The following is an 18,424-nucleotide window of genomic DNA, read 5'->3' on the forward strand; positions in this document are numbered from 1 at the left end:
GTTTTTACCATAGAAATAAGCGTTGTGACCATGATGTGTCCTTTTACTACCATTTCTAGTGATAATCCGTCTCCACTCAGTAATCCATCACAGTCCATCGCAGTATGTCACACAAACCACAATTATTTACTTCTTTTGGGCCAAAAACAATGGGCGTGAATAAGAGCTGCAGGATTTGGCTCATTAGGGTTAGATTTAAAGCCATGCCACCTGAAGGCTGGTGTACAAAGGCACTGCACCAGCAGTAGTTCCTGGAGACGTTTTACCTGTGGAGACCTAGGCAGCCAGAATGTCTCTGGGAGTGGGAAATGCTGCTCCCTTTAACAGGGTAAAGCATGCACACTACACAGGACCAGCCCCATTCTCCACTTGGTGGGAAGGGATGCAGCACTCTCGGGATGTCTAGCTGTGCTAATGGTGCTGACATTCCCCTAGCTTGTGTTCAAGCAGGGCCAGCACCGAGATTCTGGTCGCTCTTTGTACAGGGACATCCTTTCCTCACACCTCCTTGTGCGCCTGCATCAGGGCCGGTGCAACCATTTAGGCAAACTAGGCGGCCGCCTAGGGCGCCTAGTGGTTGGAGGCGCCTAAAAGCCCGCTCAGGCGAGGAGGTGGAGTGGAGGTGAGCTGGGGCGTGGGGGGCATGGGGAGGGCTGCCCGCAGTAACAGGGGGAGGCGCACAGGGGAACCGCTCCCCGCCCCAGATCACCTCCACTCTGCCTCCTCCGCTGAGCACACAGCCCCCGCTCTAAGTCTCCTCCAATCGGCGCCGCAAGCCTGGGAGGGGAGGAGAATTAGAGTGGCGCCGGCGTGCTCGGTGGAGGAGACGGAGCCGAGGTGAGTTGGGGTGGGCTCCCCAGGCGGGGTTAGCTGCCACGGGGGGGAGTCTCCCCAGGCGGGGTTAGCTGCCGCGGGAGGGGGGTGTGTCTCCCCGGGTGGGGTTAGCTTCCGTGGAGGTGGGGGGGAAGTCTCCCCAAGCGGGGTTAGCTGCAGTGGAGGCGGGCTCCCTGGGTGGGGTTAGCTGCCACGGGGGGGGGGGGGGGGGGGCGTCTCCCCGGGCGGGGTTAGCTGCCACGGAGGGGGGGGTCTCCCCGGGCGGGGTTAGCTGCAGGGGGGGGGTAGCTGCAGGGGGGGGGGGCGGGCTCCCTGGGTGGGGGGCTGGGTTAGCTACCGCGGGGGGGTGGGATTAGCTGGGTGAGGGGGGGGGGGCGCAAGGTGGAAGTTTTGCCTAGGGCGCGAAACTTCCTTGCACCGGCCCTGGCCTGCATAAGACTGTCCAGAATCTGAGCCTCAGTGTTGACAACAGAATGGCAATTATGGTGATGAATATGACCCAGCCTGAATACAGCACCTTCCCTCAGTGCTTAGCAGGGTTTGCTAACTGGGTGTACATTTGGCTGGACAAATACCATTCTGACTTATTCCCCACGCAGTTCCACTGATATGACTGCATAAGAATTGAATCACTTTGCTCATTCCCATATCAGGTAGTTACATTGACATTTATATTATATATATATATATTATGAAATATAAAATATTAATTGGAATTGATTTTTAAACTAACAGCCCTGCAAAATAATGTGACTGATTTATGGTAAATAAAATGTTAAAACATTTGGATGCACTTCTCCATAAAATATCCCCTTTTTTTTGGTCAACTAGATTTTAACTTTTTTGGTCAAAGAAAGCACATTTAACTAGTCAGACCCCGAGTATTTTATTATTAAAATGTGGTTCATCTTGTAAGGTCCATTTTAACTTTTGGTGGTGAAGTGACCGAATTCCACATGCACAGAACTGAGCAAATCCCAATTCAGCATTTAAACCATTTGTTCGAGTTCAGTGAACTTTACCAAAGTACCTGCTTTAACAGTTTCTCCTTCAGGAGATGCATGCACACAAAGAAATTACTTTGCTAACAGAAACTAATCCGTTAATTCTCTTAATGCTTTCTTAACACCTCTTAGATCGTATTGCATGTTTAAGCTTAAAAATGTCACAAAAACACTAGAGTTAATAAGGCTAATTTGTGATCTTATGTGCTGCACAGATCCTTGATTGACACCATAATAGGGGATGATAGCTTTCATGTGGGGATCTTTGGGCTCTTTTGTATATTCTGTCGGATTTGAGGCATCATTGTCTTGTTAGGCTTCTACAGAGTTCTCACTGTGGGAAAGGAATCAAAAAGCCAATAGAGCAGAATAATCTAAGCAATGTAGCATCCATTCCTTTGTTACTTAAAGCTTTCTTAATAGAGGAAGAATATTGTAGCCTAAAACTGGGATGTCAAAAATATAATATGCCAAGTAATTGCCTGATTAAAATGTAACTGAATGTTTATGAAAGGTTGACCCCAGCTCCCACTACAAATATTTTTTCTTCATTTAATAATATTGCTTCAAAGAGAAGATATTTTGAAAATGCATGGGTTAAGGAAACCTTTGCCTATTTTCTTTTACACAATGAGGCTTGTCTCTGATTTTTATTTTTTTTTAATTCAGGGCCTGATCCTGCTTCCACTGAAGTTAATGGGAGTTATTTCAGTGGGCGCAGGATTGGGCCCCCAATAGGATTAGCCAGCAAGCCTAAATAAACTGACCAGAGTCCTCTTGAAGTGGTTATATTATCTAAGAAGAAAACAGAAATGGATGGTAGTGCAACTCCTTTCCTTAAAAAAAATAAAATAAAAATAAAAATAAAAAACCCACTGCCTTAGCCTAGTTTATTGTAAAGCACACGCTCCTTGGGATGCACCGTCTGTTTTCCATTGGAGTAGCAGTCAGTCTTTCTCTGCTGCTTCCCAAATTTTAGCAATACAGGAGGTTTCAGTAAGGATCTAGAGTATTCTGCTCTACACTACTAAGCCATATGAGAGTTCATACTTTAAACCCCAACATTTCTGTAATATGGAAATTTGTGTTTTGTTTTGCAGTCACATTCCAGCCAAAAGTTGTGCTGTTGCAAGAGGTGTGTGTTTTGTATATATTGTATCATGCTAGAACTTTTGCAGTGTTACGATATTTCTGTGCAGTGTGACACTCGTGATGGATTAGGCTGGAGACCAATAGTGATGTGTGGACATTTTGCAAGTCATGCCTAAAGATCTGTCAATGAGCTTCAGCCCTGATATCCAGGATTGCTATTACAACAGGCAGCAACTGCTTGAGAAATACTTCACCATAACAGCTTTGCAATGTGAACAAATGTCTTCAAGGAGCCAAGTCCAGGCAGTGAATTCCTTACAGATGATGCCTAAGTCACATTTCTGTCGATCTATCTTAGGTACTTAAAAAGTCTCCATTACCATAGTGTCTGAGCCCCTCACAAGTTTTAATGTGTTTATTCTTAGAGCATGTCTACACTTACCTCCGGAGCGATTGATCCAGTGGGGGTCTATTTATCACTTCTAGTGAAGACGTGATAAATCGACCGCTGAGCGCTCTCCTATCGACTCCGGTACTCCACCGGAATGAGAAGCGTAGGCGGAGTCGATGGGGGAGCATCAGCAGTCGACCTACCGCAGTGAAGACACCACGGTAAGTAGCTCTAAGTACCTCGACTTCAGCTATGCTATTTTCGTAGCTGAAGTTGCGTAACTTAGCCTGACTTAGCTTGGCCCCCCACAGTGTAGATCAGGCCTCACAACACCCCCTGAGGTAGGACCGTGCTATTATCTCCATTTTACAGCTGCGGAACCGAGACCCGGAGAGACTTGACAAAGGTTACACAGGAAGTGGAACAGGAAAATTGAACCCAGGTCTCCCAAGTCCCAAGGAAGTGCTCCGTCCTCCTCCCTAACATTCAGACTCCTCAAGGAGAGTTTGGATTTACCAACCATGATTCCATTCTGTCTCTTTGAGATATTGTTGCCTTTTGGGGAGTACCTTGGTAATACTAGAAGCAGAGATGGTACTAGTGCACTGTTGCTTGCATGGTAAACTCCTTTTTATATTGTAAGATCCTTGGGGTAAGGACCCTGGTGGATCCCCATCCACCTCCCAACCCCCCTATTGCCCGGGTGGTGCTGCAGTAGCTATGGGAGCTACCTTATTGTATTGGCTGAGTTTGCAGTGTTGATACAAAGGCTGTAGCACCAGCTATGGAGGAAGGTTCAATGGGCCTTCCAGGACCCAGTGACTCTGCCTTGTGCAGAGCATTTGGCCCTTAGAAAACTAACGAGATTAAAGTCCCAACCCCAGAGTAAAGCAAGCGTAAACCTGGCCTAAATTCCCACAGGGAACTCCCTGAGAGTTCTCGGATCCTCCGGTTGTTTAGAGCTACCCGAGTGGCTCCCTTCCCAGGTTGTGGCGAGCACAGCTCAGCCAGACCAGAGGATCTGCCCATAATCTTTTAAGAGACCTTATTTTTGTAAGTAATTCTAAAGGAATGGAGAACAAAAGAACAGAGCAGTTGCGTGTTTTTACTGCTGGACTTTAGTGGTTAGGAAATCCCAGTGAGGGGACGAACCTTTGCATTAGAATGTCTGTGGGATACAATAGAACCTTTATGGCACATAGAGTTAAAATAAACTTTGGCTCTTTAATGTTGGGAAGTAGGGTAAACAGGGCCGGCTCTGGCTTTTTTGCCGCCCCAGGCAAAAAAGCCTCCGGCCGCCCTCCCCCCCCAGCGGGGGCTCTGCTCTCCCCCCGGCGGCTGGGGGGAGGGCGCCAGGGGGGAGGGCGGCCGGAGCCCTGGGAGGAGGGCGGCGAGCCCCAGCGGGGGCTCCGCTCTCCCCCCGGCGGCCGGGGGGAGGGCGGCCGGAGCCCTGGGAGGAGGGCGGCGAGCCCCGGCCGGGGCTCGGCTCTCCCCCCGGCGGCCAGACCCGGCTGGGGCTCCACTCTCCCCCCGGCGGCCAGAGTGCAGGGGGCAGGGCGGCGAGCCCGGCCGTGGCCCCACTCTCCCTGGCGGCCGGAGCACCGCGCCGCCCCCCTCCAGGTGCCGCCCCAAGCACAAGCTTGGTGGGCTGGTACCTGGAGCCGGCCCTGAGGGTAAAGCCTTGCCAATGGCTGGGGCATGGATTTAGCTGAAACACTGGACAGAGGCAAAAGGTTTTATAATGCAGAGAACATTTCCTTATTGTTTAATTGACTGCAGCCTATCTCTGGCAGAGGCCACATGAGTCACCGCAGCAGCCTGCAGATTAAGTGCTGGAGTGTGAACAGCTCATAACTGTCAGAGATAAAACAACAAGATGTTTTTATGAGGTACACCAAAGGGGAAAAAAAGTCAACTAATGTCACATTACTCTATTCATTTGGATCCAGACTGCATTTGCTTGTATACATTCTATTCAGCTAGTGAGACACAGCACAGAGGTGCAGTTATATATAAAACATCATGATGACTTCCCAGAGGTGTTAAAATGTACTGGTTGAAATTAGAAAGAGGCCAGTAGATATCAGAAAAGGTTAAGATGCTCCCAAAACAGAAAATTCTTTGCTGCCCATGGGTACAAGTATGTGTGACTGCTGGGTCCGCTGCTAACCACTAATGGAAATGTGGCTCTGTGAATCTATGGCTCAAGGCCAATAATTTGAAAAGTTGTGAGAAGTGTTTGAATTTTGTATGTATCTGAATGAATTTGGACATTCCCTTGCCTCACAACATCTCATTTTGCTATTTTATGGGAAGAGTAAAGGGGAAATGACAGCCTTAGTGCCTAGTCTTGCAAGGTACGGAGCAGTTCTCAATTCCTATTAAAATATGTGGGAGGAAGAGGAGGAGTTATTATTACTAATAAACATTTATATTATGATAGCACCCAAAGGCCTAAATGAGGGTTGGGGTCTCATTGTGCTGGGTGCTGTACAAACACAGAGACGGAAGGTCCCTGCCCCAGAGACCTTAAGACACAAACAGACAATGGATTAGGAGCAGAGAAATCGCCTTGCAGGCCATTTACTTAGCCTTTAGCAGGATTAGGTTCTTTTTATTTCTTGTATATCAGCTGATACTTTTTTCCTCTTTTGTTCAGATACAGGAGATTCTTTCAAGAGGTACAAGTTGTCTGCTGTTTACTTACAGTTGGGCTAATGTTTGTATTTGAGCTGTTACCTGCACCTGAAGACACTGAGGATACTGATGATCTATGACAATTGTACTGTTTTGCAGATGGCATGAGCTGCATGAATAAAGACCATGGCTGTGCCCATATCTGCAGAGAAGCACCGAAAGGAGGAGTGGCATGTGAATGCAGACCTGGATTTGAACTGGCCAGGAACCAGAGGGACTGCATTTGTACGCAACAAATTCATACTGATCCTTAGAGGGAACAAATAGAATTCTATTATTTCTGCAGCTGATCACTAATTTGGGCAGTTGTATCTATGGATGTGCTAGGATGATGTTATTTAGACTGCACGTTTTTGATGAAGTGAAATATCAAATTAAATCAGTGGGTTTTCAAAATGTCATTGTACAAATCCATCAATTAGTATTGAAAGCTCTAGTTTGGGAGTCATGTTAATATTCACACACAAGAAGGGTAAATTCAGCCCTGTGCAGGGATCTGGAAATTTGAGGCTCTACTGTATGTTTTCTTTCCAGTGACGTGCAATCATGGGAATGGTGGGTGTCAGCATACATGTGAGGATGCTGATGATGGGCCCATTTGTGGATGTCACCCAAAGTACACAGTGCACTCGGATGGGAAAACCTGCCTTGGTCAGTAAGCAGTGGATGGATTCTTTTCTGTTGATGACTGACATGTAAATTAGTTTCAAAATGTTACCATTTCTGCAGGAGTAATACGTTCCAGTTATATTGCTGAAAAATTGCATAGAGGCCGAAACGACAAGATCTTTGAAAGCATAGGCCGGATCCATGGGTCTGGCCAACCCATGCTTGATGCAAGACCTGGATGTCAAGGAAAAGTGGTTCTAGGTCACATTTCTCCCCCCCCCCCCTGAAATTTGGATCCAGTTTGGCCCCTGGCATAATTTAGAGAAACTTTAGGGCTGCTTTAAGTGATGCCTGCAGGAAAACTCTTGTGGAGCATTCTACTATCTGCAGAGCACCAGAGTGCTAGGAAAGGCCAGAAGAAGGTGGTGTAGAGCTGATTGTGTTGGCTTTACATCCCATGGAGCTTCCCCTATGTCAGTGGACTCTCCATCTGCTCCTTACAGGCTGCTTTCTGACTGTGTGAGAAGCACAGAAGAACTGGCCCAGAATGTTTAAGGGGAAAAAAATCTGTTTTTCAGTATATTTTGTTCTGGTACCTGTGAAGGATCACACATATTATTAACCAGGGGACAATTTCTTTCAATTTTCTTAAGTTTTCATAGAGTCCAGAAGGGACCTCTAGGATCATCTAGTCTGACTTCCTGTGTAACGCAGGAAATTCAACAAGCAATTCCTGCATCAAACCCATAACGTTCGATTGAACTAAAGGATATCTGTTAGAAAGGCATCCATTCTTACGTAAAGAAATGCTTTGGTGGATGAACACAAATGCTTTGATGACCAGTCTCTGACCATTGATTAAAAACAAAAACCCAGCAATAGTTAGCCATCTCTTTCATTAGTCAATGGGTGATCAGGATGGCAGGACACTGGTATGTAGCGTCTGATCTCTGATTAATCCTTTTGTTGTTCTGTTCACCACAGCTACTATGTTTTAAGGTTTCTGAGGTGAACACATAGGTCTTTGAAAAGCAAATTAAAACAAAACAACAAGAAAAGCTATCACATTTTTAATTGGGGAGTTTTAATGTTTTTGTTTTTAAGTGTTTATTTCTGACTGTTTCTGCTTATGATATTTGATTCAACTAATTGTAGAGTTTAGCTTTGTTTTAGAATTGGATTTCAAAAGGAGTGTCGTACAAGATAGTTGGCTGCTGCATTAGGTACCAACAGTCGCTCCACCATTTCCCTCCCCCCCCCCCCCGTACTTGCATTACAGAAAGAGAGGAGGCTGTAGCTGAGATCTCTGAGAGCAATGCCACAGCAGGAGCGGATGTGGACAAGCGAGTAAAGCGGCGGCTGATCATGGGTAAAAGTGCCTATCTTGTTCTGCTGTGGGGTTTCTTAACTAGTCTTACATGGTGAACCCTTACTGTATTGGATAGCTGTCATCGAACATAGCTATTGTGACTATGGGCTGAAGTCTGCCCTTGGAGAGGCATGCATTACCCATTGAACTCAATGGATGCTCGCTCACCTCTAAGGAAAGGCTATGTCCCTATAGTATATAAGTAATCATGTATAGTATTCGGGATGTATAGAAGTATGAGCTGAACCAGAGCCAAGAAACCTGCTCTCTACCTACCCCCTAACTACTGAGTTGCCCAGTCTGACTATTCTGCTGTTCAGAGCTTGAATATAAAACTCATCAAACTCCTAGTCAGATGATTTCTTTTAGAGTCAGATTAAATTCAAAACCTTTAAACTCTTTGGTACTGGCTGTTTTGATTGGCACAGAGGGATTTAAGGGACTGGCCCAAAGTCCCACTACAAGTTTGGAAACTGACCCTTGCTGGGTTTCGTGAGTCCTAGTCCAGTGCTTCAACGAGACTATCCTTCCTATCTCTGAGACATGCACTGTGAACATCCAGCTCCTGGTGGAAAGCAGGGTTCTAGTCTCTTTAGACGCTTCCCAGAATGTTAACCACTTTCATATAATTCTTCTTCTTCTCTACTCAGGCTCCCTGACCTTACAGCTCTAGCTAAGTTAGGGGACTCAGTCACCATAGAGTAAAATTGTAGTATGGACAGGACCTAGCTCTATCTCTGTATATGGGCTAAAGTCTGCGACTGTCCAATGGGAACATGGTTAGGTCCTATCTATATTACAGTCTTTAACCATGTTGTAAGTAGGTCACTAGACCACCAGTATTTTAACTGATTCCCTGAGGTAGATAGTTACAACAGTATAAATCTGGTGTATGGAAGATGAGAATCAGGCGCCGTATCCTCTAAACTTGTTTTGTCCCTTTAACAATAAGATGCACTATTTCTCCGTGTGTGTGTCTCTTTGTACTGAAGGGTTAAATGGCAGGGCCGCCCGGCGGGGGGCAAGTGGGGCAATTTGCCTCAGGCCCTGGGCCCCACAGGGCCCCCCCGAGAATATAGTATTATATAGTATTGCAACTTTTTTTTAATGGAAGGGGCCCCCGAAATTGTTTTGCCCCAGGCCCCCTGAATCCTCTGGGTGGCCCTGTTAAATGGACTGTAAGGACAGGCTTGTTTGGAATTGGAGTTCACCCTTGATTTTGTAGCTGATAGGGAGTTGGGGAGGGCGGCAAATTCCCACAGTACAACAAGAAATTTCCAATGCTTCACTTTTTTTCCTCTCCTAGGAAGTGCCACACATAGTCTCTCTCCTGAAATATTTCAGTATGTACTAAATTTAGTTGTATTCTATTTAATCCAAAGGTGTATCCAGGGGACTGTGGAACAAGTCCCTGTGATCTCAGTGCGGTTCCGAGTGAACAGATATCTGTGTCACAAAAGCATCTCCACAGTTGGCACTGATCATTTACTATTCCTGCTGTCAGTCTTATCAAAGCGCTGGAGGCAGAGGCGAAAGTTTTCAAAAATCGGAGACTAAAGTTAGGCTCCACAATCCATATTTAGGCCCCTAAATAAGCAGCCTGATTTTTAAAAGTATTGAGCTCCCAACAGTCCCGTTAAGATCAGTGGGAGATGAGAGAAGTTCATTCCCCACACCCATGTGGTGGAGCTGGCTAGCAGAGGAGAAGGGCAGTCTCCACTGTTCTGTGCTAGCGAGCTTATTATTATTATTTATATTACCGGAGCACCTAGGAGTGAACCCCATTGTGATGTGTGCTACAAACCCAGAACAAAAAGATGTTCCCTGCCCAAAGAAATTACAATGTAAGTGTCAGACAAGAGGCAACAGATTGTTAGAGACAAACCAATGGTGGAATACAAGGAAACAATGAGATAATATGGCCAGTATGATTAGCAAATTAGCAATGGTCTCAGCATAACTGTTGTCATGTGGGTTTTTTTGTTTTTTGTTTGTAGGCATCACAGCAAAGGAGAGTTTTGAGGAGGGTTTTGAAGGTTGATGATGAGGTAGCTTTGTAGATGTTTATGGGGAGCTCCTCCCAACTGTCAAGGGCAGCATGGGGGAAAGCACAAAGGTGCTTGTCTGAAAATTCAAGTGGGCGATGGAGGCAGGAGTCGACTTTTCCATGCTGAATGAGAGATGAGGGGTAGGGTGGGGACAAGCTGATGGGCCTTGAAAGTGAAAACAAACAGCTTATGTTTGATATAATAGAGATGGGGGAGCCAATGGAGGGATGCAGAGAGGGGGGATGACGTGGTAAAAGCAATGAGCTTGGAAGATTATCTTTGCAGCAGCATTTTGAATGGATGCAAGCAGGGCAAGATTGCATTTGTCATGGCCAGAGGAAGGATGTTGCAGTAATTGAGACATGAGATAATGAGAACTTGGAAGAGAGTTTTAGCTGTGTGAATGGATAGGAAAGACCATATTTTACAGACGTTCTGCAGGAAGAATTGGCAGGATTAGACATAGCCTGATGTCTTTGACCGGGACGTAGGTGGTCATGCTTAGTGGTTGGAGTAGGTCTAATGGTCAGAGAAGGAGTCACTCCTAGTGGTTAGAACAGGAGTCAGTAGCCAGGAATTGGAGCCCAGGTTGAGATCTGGAGCCAGGAGTTGGAGCCCAGGTGCCAGAAACCAGATGCCAGAGCCAAAAGGCAAATCCAAAGTCAGAGGTTAGGAATCAGAGCCAAGGATCAGAACTGAGGTACCTGGAGGGAGGCAAGGCTGCCCAGGAACTGGCTCTGCTGCAGGCCCTGCTTCCAGACTGACTGTGCTGTAAGCCTTGATTCCGGACAGTACTCCCTCCTTACAGGCGCCTCACAGGGACCTTGGGGCCTGGTTTCTCCGTACTTCTGATGGAACTCTCGTAATAGGTCCAGGGCATGGCTGTTCTTCGTTGCTTCCCAAGACTGCTTGTCCAGAGCATACCCTTCCCAAGTACTGGGGCTTTCCTCTCACTTGCTGAGAGTCGAGGATCCAGTGGGCCAAGTACTTTCCTGTCTGTGGACTTTTGTGGGTGGTGGATTGAAACAGTTTGGATATGGGTTCTCGATATAGGGCTTTAAAAGTGAGATCTGAAAGACAGGATGGATCTTCAAGGACTTGGGCATCTATACAGTAATCCGAAGGCCACTGGCTTCACCCATTTTATAGTCTTGAAGGAGCTCGGGTATGGTAGTCTAGTTTGGCGGATGGGTGGCTTGATTTAAGTTTCTGGTCAAGAGCCACACTTTGTCCTCTATGGCCAGATTGTGGGCAGCCTGATGGTCTTGGTCTGCATGGTGTTTATGGGGTTCTTTGGCAGACTGCAGGTGTTCTTCAGCTCCCAGGTGCCGGAGCCAACCGTCAGAGCTGAACTCGGCCAAGAATTAGATCCGAGGGTCATAACTTGGTTACCTGGAGTGAGGTGAGAGAGGAGCAGGGCTGGGAACCAGCAGGCACAGGAACTATTGCGACCATTGAGCAGCCACTGATCTGCTGCTGGTCTTAAAAGTCAGTCTACTGACTCTTCCAATCAGTCAGGCCACGTAGCCAATCGGGCAGCCTATTACAGGCCAGCTGTGCTCATTTTGTTGGGCGATTGGCTCTGCTGCAGGCCCTGGTTGCTGACACCTAGATTTGTGAAAGTAATGCAGAGTCAAAGATGACACCTAGGTTATGGGCCAGACTGACAGGCAGGATGGTGGTGTTCTCTACAGGGATTGAGAAAGAAGGCAGCAGAGAGAGCTTTGGGGAGCAGGAATAGGAATTCTTTATCAGCCGTGTTGATTTGAGCTGATGGTATCCACGAGGAGATGTTGGAGAGACAGGCCAAGATTTTAATTTGGGCAGAAGGAGACCGGTTTGTAGCAGATAGATAGCATAGAGATGGTAGCTTAATTTGTGTTTATGGATGAAATTTCCCAGAGATAAGATGTACAGGGAGAAGAGAAGGACAGAGCCTTGAGGAAGCCCCACAGAAAGTTAGAAGTGGCTTGGGGAGGGATGGTGGTTGCCTATCCCCAGCCAGACATCTTGCTAAAACTGGTACGTACATAAATTAGACAGACAGGAGGACAGACACAAGGAATGTAGATATTTTCTTCCCTCTCTAAATATACAATATAGTTGAATAGAAATGGAGTGGGCCACTACTAGCACCACATGCTACTTTATTTCCCTTACAACATTTCTGTACAAATGTTAGCATTATTTTTTCTGTGTTAGAAACATGCGCTGTAAATAATGGTGGCTGCGACCGCACTTGCAAAGACACCTCAACTGGAGTTCATTGCAGCTGTCCCGTCGGATTTACACTCCAGTTTGATGGGAAGACATGTAAAGGTAGATTTTGCACTTTTGTAAACATACCTGTATAAACACCTAGCAGCAAGTGCACTAATCTCAAAGGGAAACTAGTTGAAGCATTCCTGAGAAAAAGCCTATGTGTATCTATCTGGGCATTGGAGAGCACTAGGGAAGCATTGAGGCAGGGAGAGATGCACAATCCCCTTTCACATGGTCCCTGTTGCACCAGCCCTAGATATGGAGCATATGAGTGCAAAGTATCTCTGCTTTGCCGTTGATGCCCTTCCGATCTCCAGTATGGCCTCTTTTTCTAATCAGGATGTAGCAATGCACTGGTGGTACAATGAAGGTAAATGTAGCCTGCTAGTCCACCTGCCAAGGCATGCATGCAGGCTATTACAGGTGTATATCCCCATGGAGGAGCAGACCATCAGCCTGATATTATAACAAGCATTTGAAGGGTCTAAACGTGAAGATGGTGTGGAATTATTTATGCTGTGCCAAGCAGATATAACAAGGAATAACATGTTGAAAATGAGCAAAGGAGGATGTAGGTCGTACATATGAATAAAATTCCCAAGAGTGAGGTCTGTTAGACTTGTGCCAAGCAAAGTGATGGAGTCCCTTTTGCTTGGCTTATTTAGAATTAGACAAAGAACTCAACAATCTGACATTGGCGTGGGCAGGGTAAGGTGACCCTATAGGTCTCTTCTGTCTGTAATTTCTGAAATGCTTTGGCGAGGAGAAAGAGAGAGAGAATTTTTACAAAGTTAAGACCTTTAAAAAGAAAAGCTTAGTTTAAGGTTCTAAAGGCTTTCCAGAAGGACGAATGACTTTATCTTCTCTAATCAGATGAGATAAGAAAGAGCCCCCTGTATGTGTGTGCTCAAGCAAAAGTGAATTTGATAGCATTATTTTAGATGAAAGGAAATAATACAGAAATGAGGCTGAGATAATTTCTGAATCTGAATTTTCCCAAAGTTCGAGGTGATTTAGTTATTGTATCTTGTTCAGGACTCTCCCAGCAGAGAACTTTCCAGTCAAGTCCAGCCGTTTCATCCATAGAACATGTATGTCTTTGGGATCTACCAATGAAAGGACACCAAACATGTTCCTTTTATTTGCTAATCACTTTTCAGTTACAGATATTGATGAATGCCAGGCCAGCAATGGAGGCTGTGATCATTTTTGTAAAAACACTGTCGGCAGTTTTGATTGCAGCTGCAAAAAAGGATTTAAATTATTGACAGATGAGAAGTGTTGTCAAGGTATGTGCATGGGGAGGCAAAAAAGGTCAAATAAATAAGATTGACTTGGATACCTACTGAAGTAATGAGGTGCTGGTAGACTCCAGAATGCTTTCCATGCTTTGGATTTCTTCTTTCTAAAGTTGCTGTTAAAAATCGAAGCCTTTGGCATGATATCAGATTGGGAGATTTGTTTGAAAGGGTGTTCACTGTACGCTGAACGGTTATCTGAAAATAATAGAGAATGGCAGAAAATGGAACTGACTATCAGGAAAGAAACTTCACTCCAGTGTGGCTATTTCTAATCTTTTTTTAGATCAGACTTAACAGGACAAATATTTATGCAGAGCAAACTTGCAAGAGAAATGTAGGATTTCCAAGATTTCTGCTGGAAGTTGTTTATGAATGTATATTTTAAGGATTTATATCTCCTTTTGTCTGTTTTTTCTGTCACTTCTAGAATGTTGTAAACTTGATGTAGCTTGATTTGGGCCTGATCCGTTAAAGAGCAAATTTGGTGTAAGACTCCAATTCTGTTCCCATTTATGTCAATGGGAGTTTTGCCACAGACTTCTATGGGAACAGGATAAGCCTCATCATGTTTAATGTTTTGTTATAGCAGCATAGAGTACTTTTGGTGATAATATAATAAACATTTAGGGCCTCTGATCCTGCTGCCCATGGAACCCATGGGAGCTTTGCCGTTGACTTCAGTGGGAGCAGAATTGGGCCATTACCTAAAAAAGCAAATTCAGTGTGAAAGTGTACAATATACAAAATGATTAAAATGACCAGGAAAAATTCAGCTGGATGAGGCAAAGACATTCTAGCCAGCATTAAAGACAAAGGCTTAAGGCATACAAGGCTTAAGCCCAAGATGTGCAGTGTGATGAATCTGTGGCCTACTGATGACTGTATCTAGTGGTGTTGCACAAAGCAAAAAATAGACCCAGGTGATGGTTGCTCCAGAGCTGCACTGAGGCACATTGCTCGGGCTGGGTGGAGGAAGCTTCTGCAGAAGCCCATGCACTGTATAGCCAAGGAGAGCATTTGGGTTTCTAGGGGTACTAGCCTGATGCCTTTCACCTGCACGAATTCCCAAAGCTTCCTGTCCTTTTTTTGCCTTTGGGAGAGGTATTTCAGTCGCTAGGTGAGAGGCCTAGCACAGATCTAAAACAAGCACTGCACAGTTGAGGTAAAAATTTGGCCTCCCAGTTTTGTAAAAAGGCAGAAGGAAATGGAAAGTTACTTTGAAAATATTTTTCCTGCTGACTCTGCGTTGCCTTCCCTCGAAGAAGCATTTTTTTTCTGCCGACGGTCTTTTGCAGTGAAGAGAACTTTGCAGCAATTTATTTTAAACATTACTATTAAAAATATAACCTCAGTTTACTCACTTGTCAAGAAATGTCTTACTTGGCAAACTAACTGCTCTCTTAAAAGTTGTTACTTCAATATGTTACAGACTAATGGCTTTAAAAGAATTTGCTTAGGTCATATAAAGCTGTGTTTTTCTAGATCCAAATTTGCTAGCTCATAAATGCTTCCTTGACAAGCCAAGAGACACTAACGTATCCTTTTAAAAATTACAGACATTGATGAATGTTCTTTTGAAAGGACATGTGACCATACGTGCATCAATCATCCAGGCTCTTTTGAGTGTAGTTGTAACAAAGGATACATTCTCTATGGCTTCACACATTGTGGAGGTGAGTATAAAAAGATACTAGTGTATATGTTTGTCAGAGTGCTGGAGCAATGCTCATTAATGTCACTGGGACCCATGTGTCTAAAACCCTGTACAGCAAATGTAGCCTTTGTCTTTTCCAGGCAGTTTTTCAAAAGGGGAGACAGTCCAAAAATGAAACACAATCCTCCATGCTTGACTATGTCTTTTAGCTTAAATGATTTCCCCCCCTCCATCTATGTATTGGAAAGCAACAGGGACCATTAGAACAAACAGATGCATTCCACATGTAGATACTAAAGCCATGATCCAACAGTGTTTCCACATGAAAAATTCCCATTGATTTCATGTGGCGTTCTGTACACTAATTGCAAACTTGTAAGAAAAGGCTTCAAATGAATTATGATGTTAGTTATTTTGCAGGTTTTCTTTAGAATAAATGCACATTACCAACAAGCCTAATGGCCAGATCCTCATTTGATCTAAACTGATGTAGCTCCACTATAGTCATGGAGTTACACTGGTTTATACCAGCTAAGAATTTGGCCCTAAATTGTTTACTTCTGATTCCAAAGAAACCCTAAATGAAAGAGACCAATATGTTGACATGAACCTTGGTCTGACATCTGAAGCAAGGAAACTTGCAGAACGTTCATATGAAGCAGCCTGAGTTATTTGACACTAAATGAAAACAAGGCTATTTTCATGTGAAATATGGGCAAGATCTTATATGACTACATATATGTATTCAGTTCACTGATAGGCATATGTGAATATGAGGCAGAATGGGCAGGCTTGATCTTGGGGACCATGATGCAAATACTTTGCTATTTTCACAATTCTCCTTTGCATCATATTGGGTGTTTGTAACCATGGGGATGAATTTAGGCTGGGATTCTCAGGGGAGCCTAAGGGAATTAGATACCCAGCACCCATTTCAATGAGATTTGGGCATCTAACTCCCGAGGTCTCCTTTGAAAATCCCAACCTCATTCTTTATTAATGTGAGGGACTAATTTCAGTTGGCTTGAGTCTTGTCTAATGAAGGCAGATGTTGTGCAGACTTCCCCACACAGTATTGCCATTTTCCCCTCCTGACCTGCCAGATCTCTGCCATTCCAGTCCTGGACCTTGTTTAGGCAGAAACAGACAATCAGGTTTGTGGTAGTTTTGCAATGTGGACAAACAGGACCAAGTTCATTTCCCCTTTGTACTTAATGCAGTCTTATATGAACATCCTTCTATTAACATGGGGCCTGATTCTGTCACCCCTGTTCATACTGATTGGTAGTAAGGTACCATGCACCCCTGACTCAGGGTAGTGCAGTCACATCATTACCCTGTGGAGTGGGAACTGGGAACACAGGAGAATGGATGAACACTGCTGTTATGGAAACTCACAAAGATGCTGCTCCAGTGAGAGTGGAATCACTTCTAGGAAATAGCTTCACTTGGACATTCACATAAAAACTCCTGTTTATGGGTTTGATTCTGTGCCATTCAAGTTAATGGGAGAAGAATGAAGGCCTACGAGAAATGTGTTTCATATGGTGTGGCATGTGATTCTGCAGTGTGTGTTACAGAGATCAGGTAGGAAGACCTGCGTTTGTGTCGGGCAGAGAACAAATATGTATAGCACTGGGAATAATGTCAGTGAGAGTAGCCAGCAGGAGGTGAGACTGCCCACCTGGCTTCCTAGGAGCTGCATGTTGCAAACATGCCAATTAAGACTTTTTCGTTTATCATCTTTGAGTGTGGTTGTTCCAACCTCTACAGAGCCCAGCCAGAGAGAGACAAAAATATGACGACATTGCTGTCACAGTTCAGAGCAATGTATTTCCCCTCTGTGGGTTCAGCCAAGGCACTTGCTCTCAGGCTTCCAACTCTGCAGCCATTGCCTCTCTTGGGTGGAGACCTGCATCTCTCTCCCTTCTGATGAGCCAAACAGTTCCCTGACTATACTGTGAGCTCCCCAGCAAAAGACAGGCTACCTAAGCAGGCCTGCTTCACTTCTCTCCTCAGAGATGGGACACGGTGTAATCGACACAGTTAAGTTACCACACAGCTCTTTCTAAGCAAGCCTATTTATTCTTAAGGTAACATCACAGATAAAATATATTAAAACAATAGAAGAATTTACATGGATGCCGATAAGCTCACCAGAGATCACCCCGCACTCCAATAAGAGCTCTGGCTGGTAATGAGTCCTTCCAATCCCAGATAGAGTTTTTTCCTTATGGGCACAGGTTCATCACAGCTTCAGCTGAAAACCATCATCCAAGTCTTATGGGGCCTAAGTGGGCTCAAGTCCTTCCAACCCTTCCCTAAGGATTGGAGCCCCTCATTGGACCGAGGTCCTATCCATTTGCTGGATCAGAAAGAAGGGCCTGGGTTAGTTTTAATTCAGGCTATTTATCCAAAAATCCTTTTGTCTGCTGCTCTCTGGAGAATCCAGTTTGAACCAGTACATATGAGTCTCTTGCCAAGTGGTGGTAGCTCTCTGACGTGTTTCAACCTTTGTGAATTTGCCTGACCATCTCCCACTGTTTTTACTTCCTGGAGGGCTGTGGTTCCTTCCCCCCATGGAAATGTATACAGTCCCTCAATAGTATGTAATCATTGGCACTTTTAATAGAATAAACTCCTAAATTCAGTGAGTTTTGACTTAATTCAATAAGGTTTGTTCAGTATATTGCAGGATACTGTGTTGTGTCATATGCAGTGAAACCTATCTATGGACCCTTATGGCCACGTGCCCTAATGGCCAACAGAATATCAGTCCTCACAAAAGTTCCTCCATATTAACTGTACATCATTATGTGACCACCCACTATAACAGAGAAAAATAGCAGTCCCTTCTGTTACTAAAAGGCTTCCCTGTATATTATTGTTATGCTGGAAGGTGTTAATGGCTGCCATGAAGTGGGCCTTTGATCTACAGATAAGTCAGACCTTATTAAAGCTGGTGGATGTGCTAAGCACTTATCTTTCAGGCTAAGGAGCAGTTATTTATGTATTGATAACTAGAAACAATAGGTTTCAGAGCAGTACCCGTGTTAGTCTGTATCAGCAAAAACAACGAGGAGTCCTTGTGGCACCTTAGAGACTAACAAATTTATTTGGGCATAAGCTTTCATGGGCTAAAACCCACTTCATCAGATGCCTG

The 18,424-nt window shown here is 44.8% G+C and overlaps 1 protein-coding gene across 1 annotated transcript in view; it reads left to right on the forward strand.

Annotated features, from left to right (window-relative positions):
* Positions 1 to 18,424, forward strand: part of SCUBE2 (signal peptide, CUB domain and EGF like domain containing 2) — a 64,104-nt gene that overhangs the window by 16,046 nt on the left and 29,634 nt on the right. Inside the window, exons 5-10 of the mRNA XM_065403221.1 lie at positions 6,118 to 6,243; positions 6,553 to 6,669; positions 7,907 to 7,996; positions 12,247 to 12,363; positions 13,473 to 13,595; positions 15,164 to 15,280. Coding sequence (XP_065259293.1) covers positions 6,118 to 6,243; positions 6,553 to 6,669; positions 7,907 to 7,996; positions 12,247 to 12,363; positions 13,473 to 13,595; positions 15,164 to 15,280 — 690 coding nt within the window. The remainder of the gene's footprint in view (positions 1 to 6,117; positions 6,244 to 6,552; positions 6,670 to 7,906; positions 7,997 to 12,246; positions 12,364 to 13,472; positions 13,596 to 15,163; positions 15,281 to 18,424) is intronic.

This window comes from Emys orbicularis, chromosome 4 (assembly GCF_028017835.1).
Source record: "Emys orbicularis isolate rEmyOrb1 chromosome 4, rEmyOrb1.hap1, whole genome shotgun sequence".
Lineage (NCBI taxonomy): Eukaryota > Metazoa > Chordata > Testudines > Emydidae > Emys > Emys orbicularis.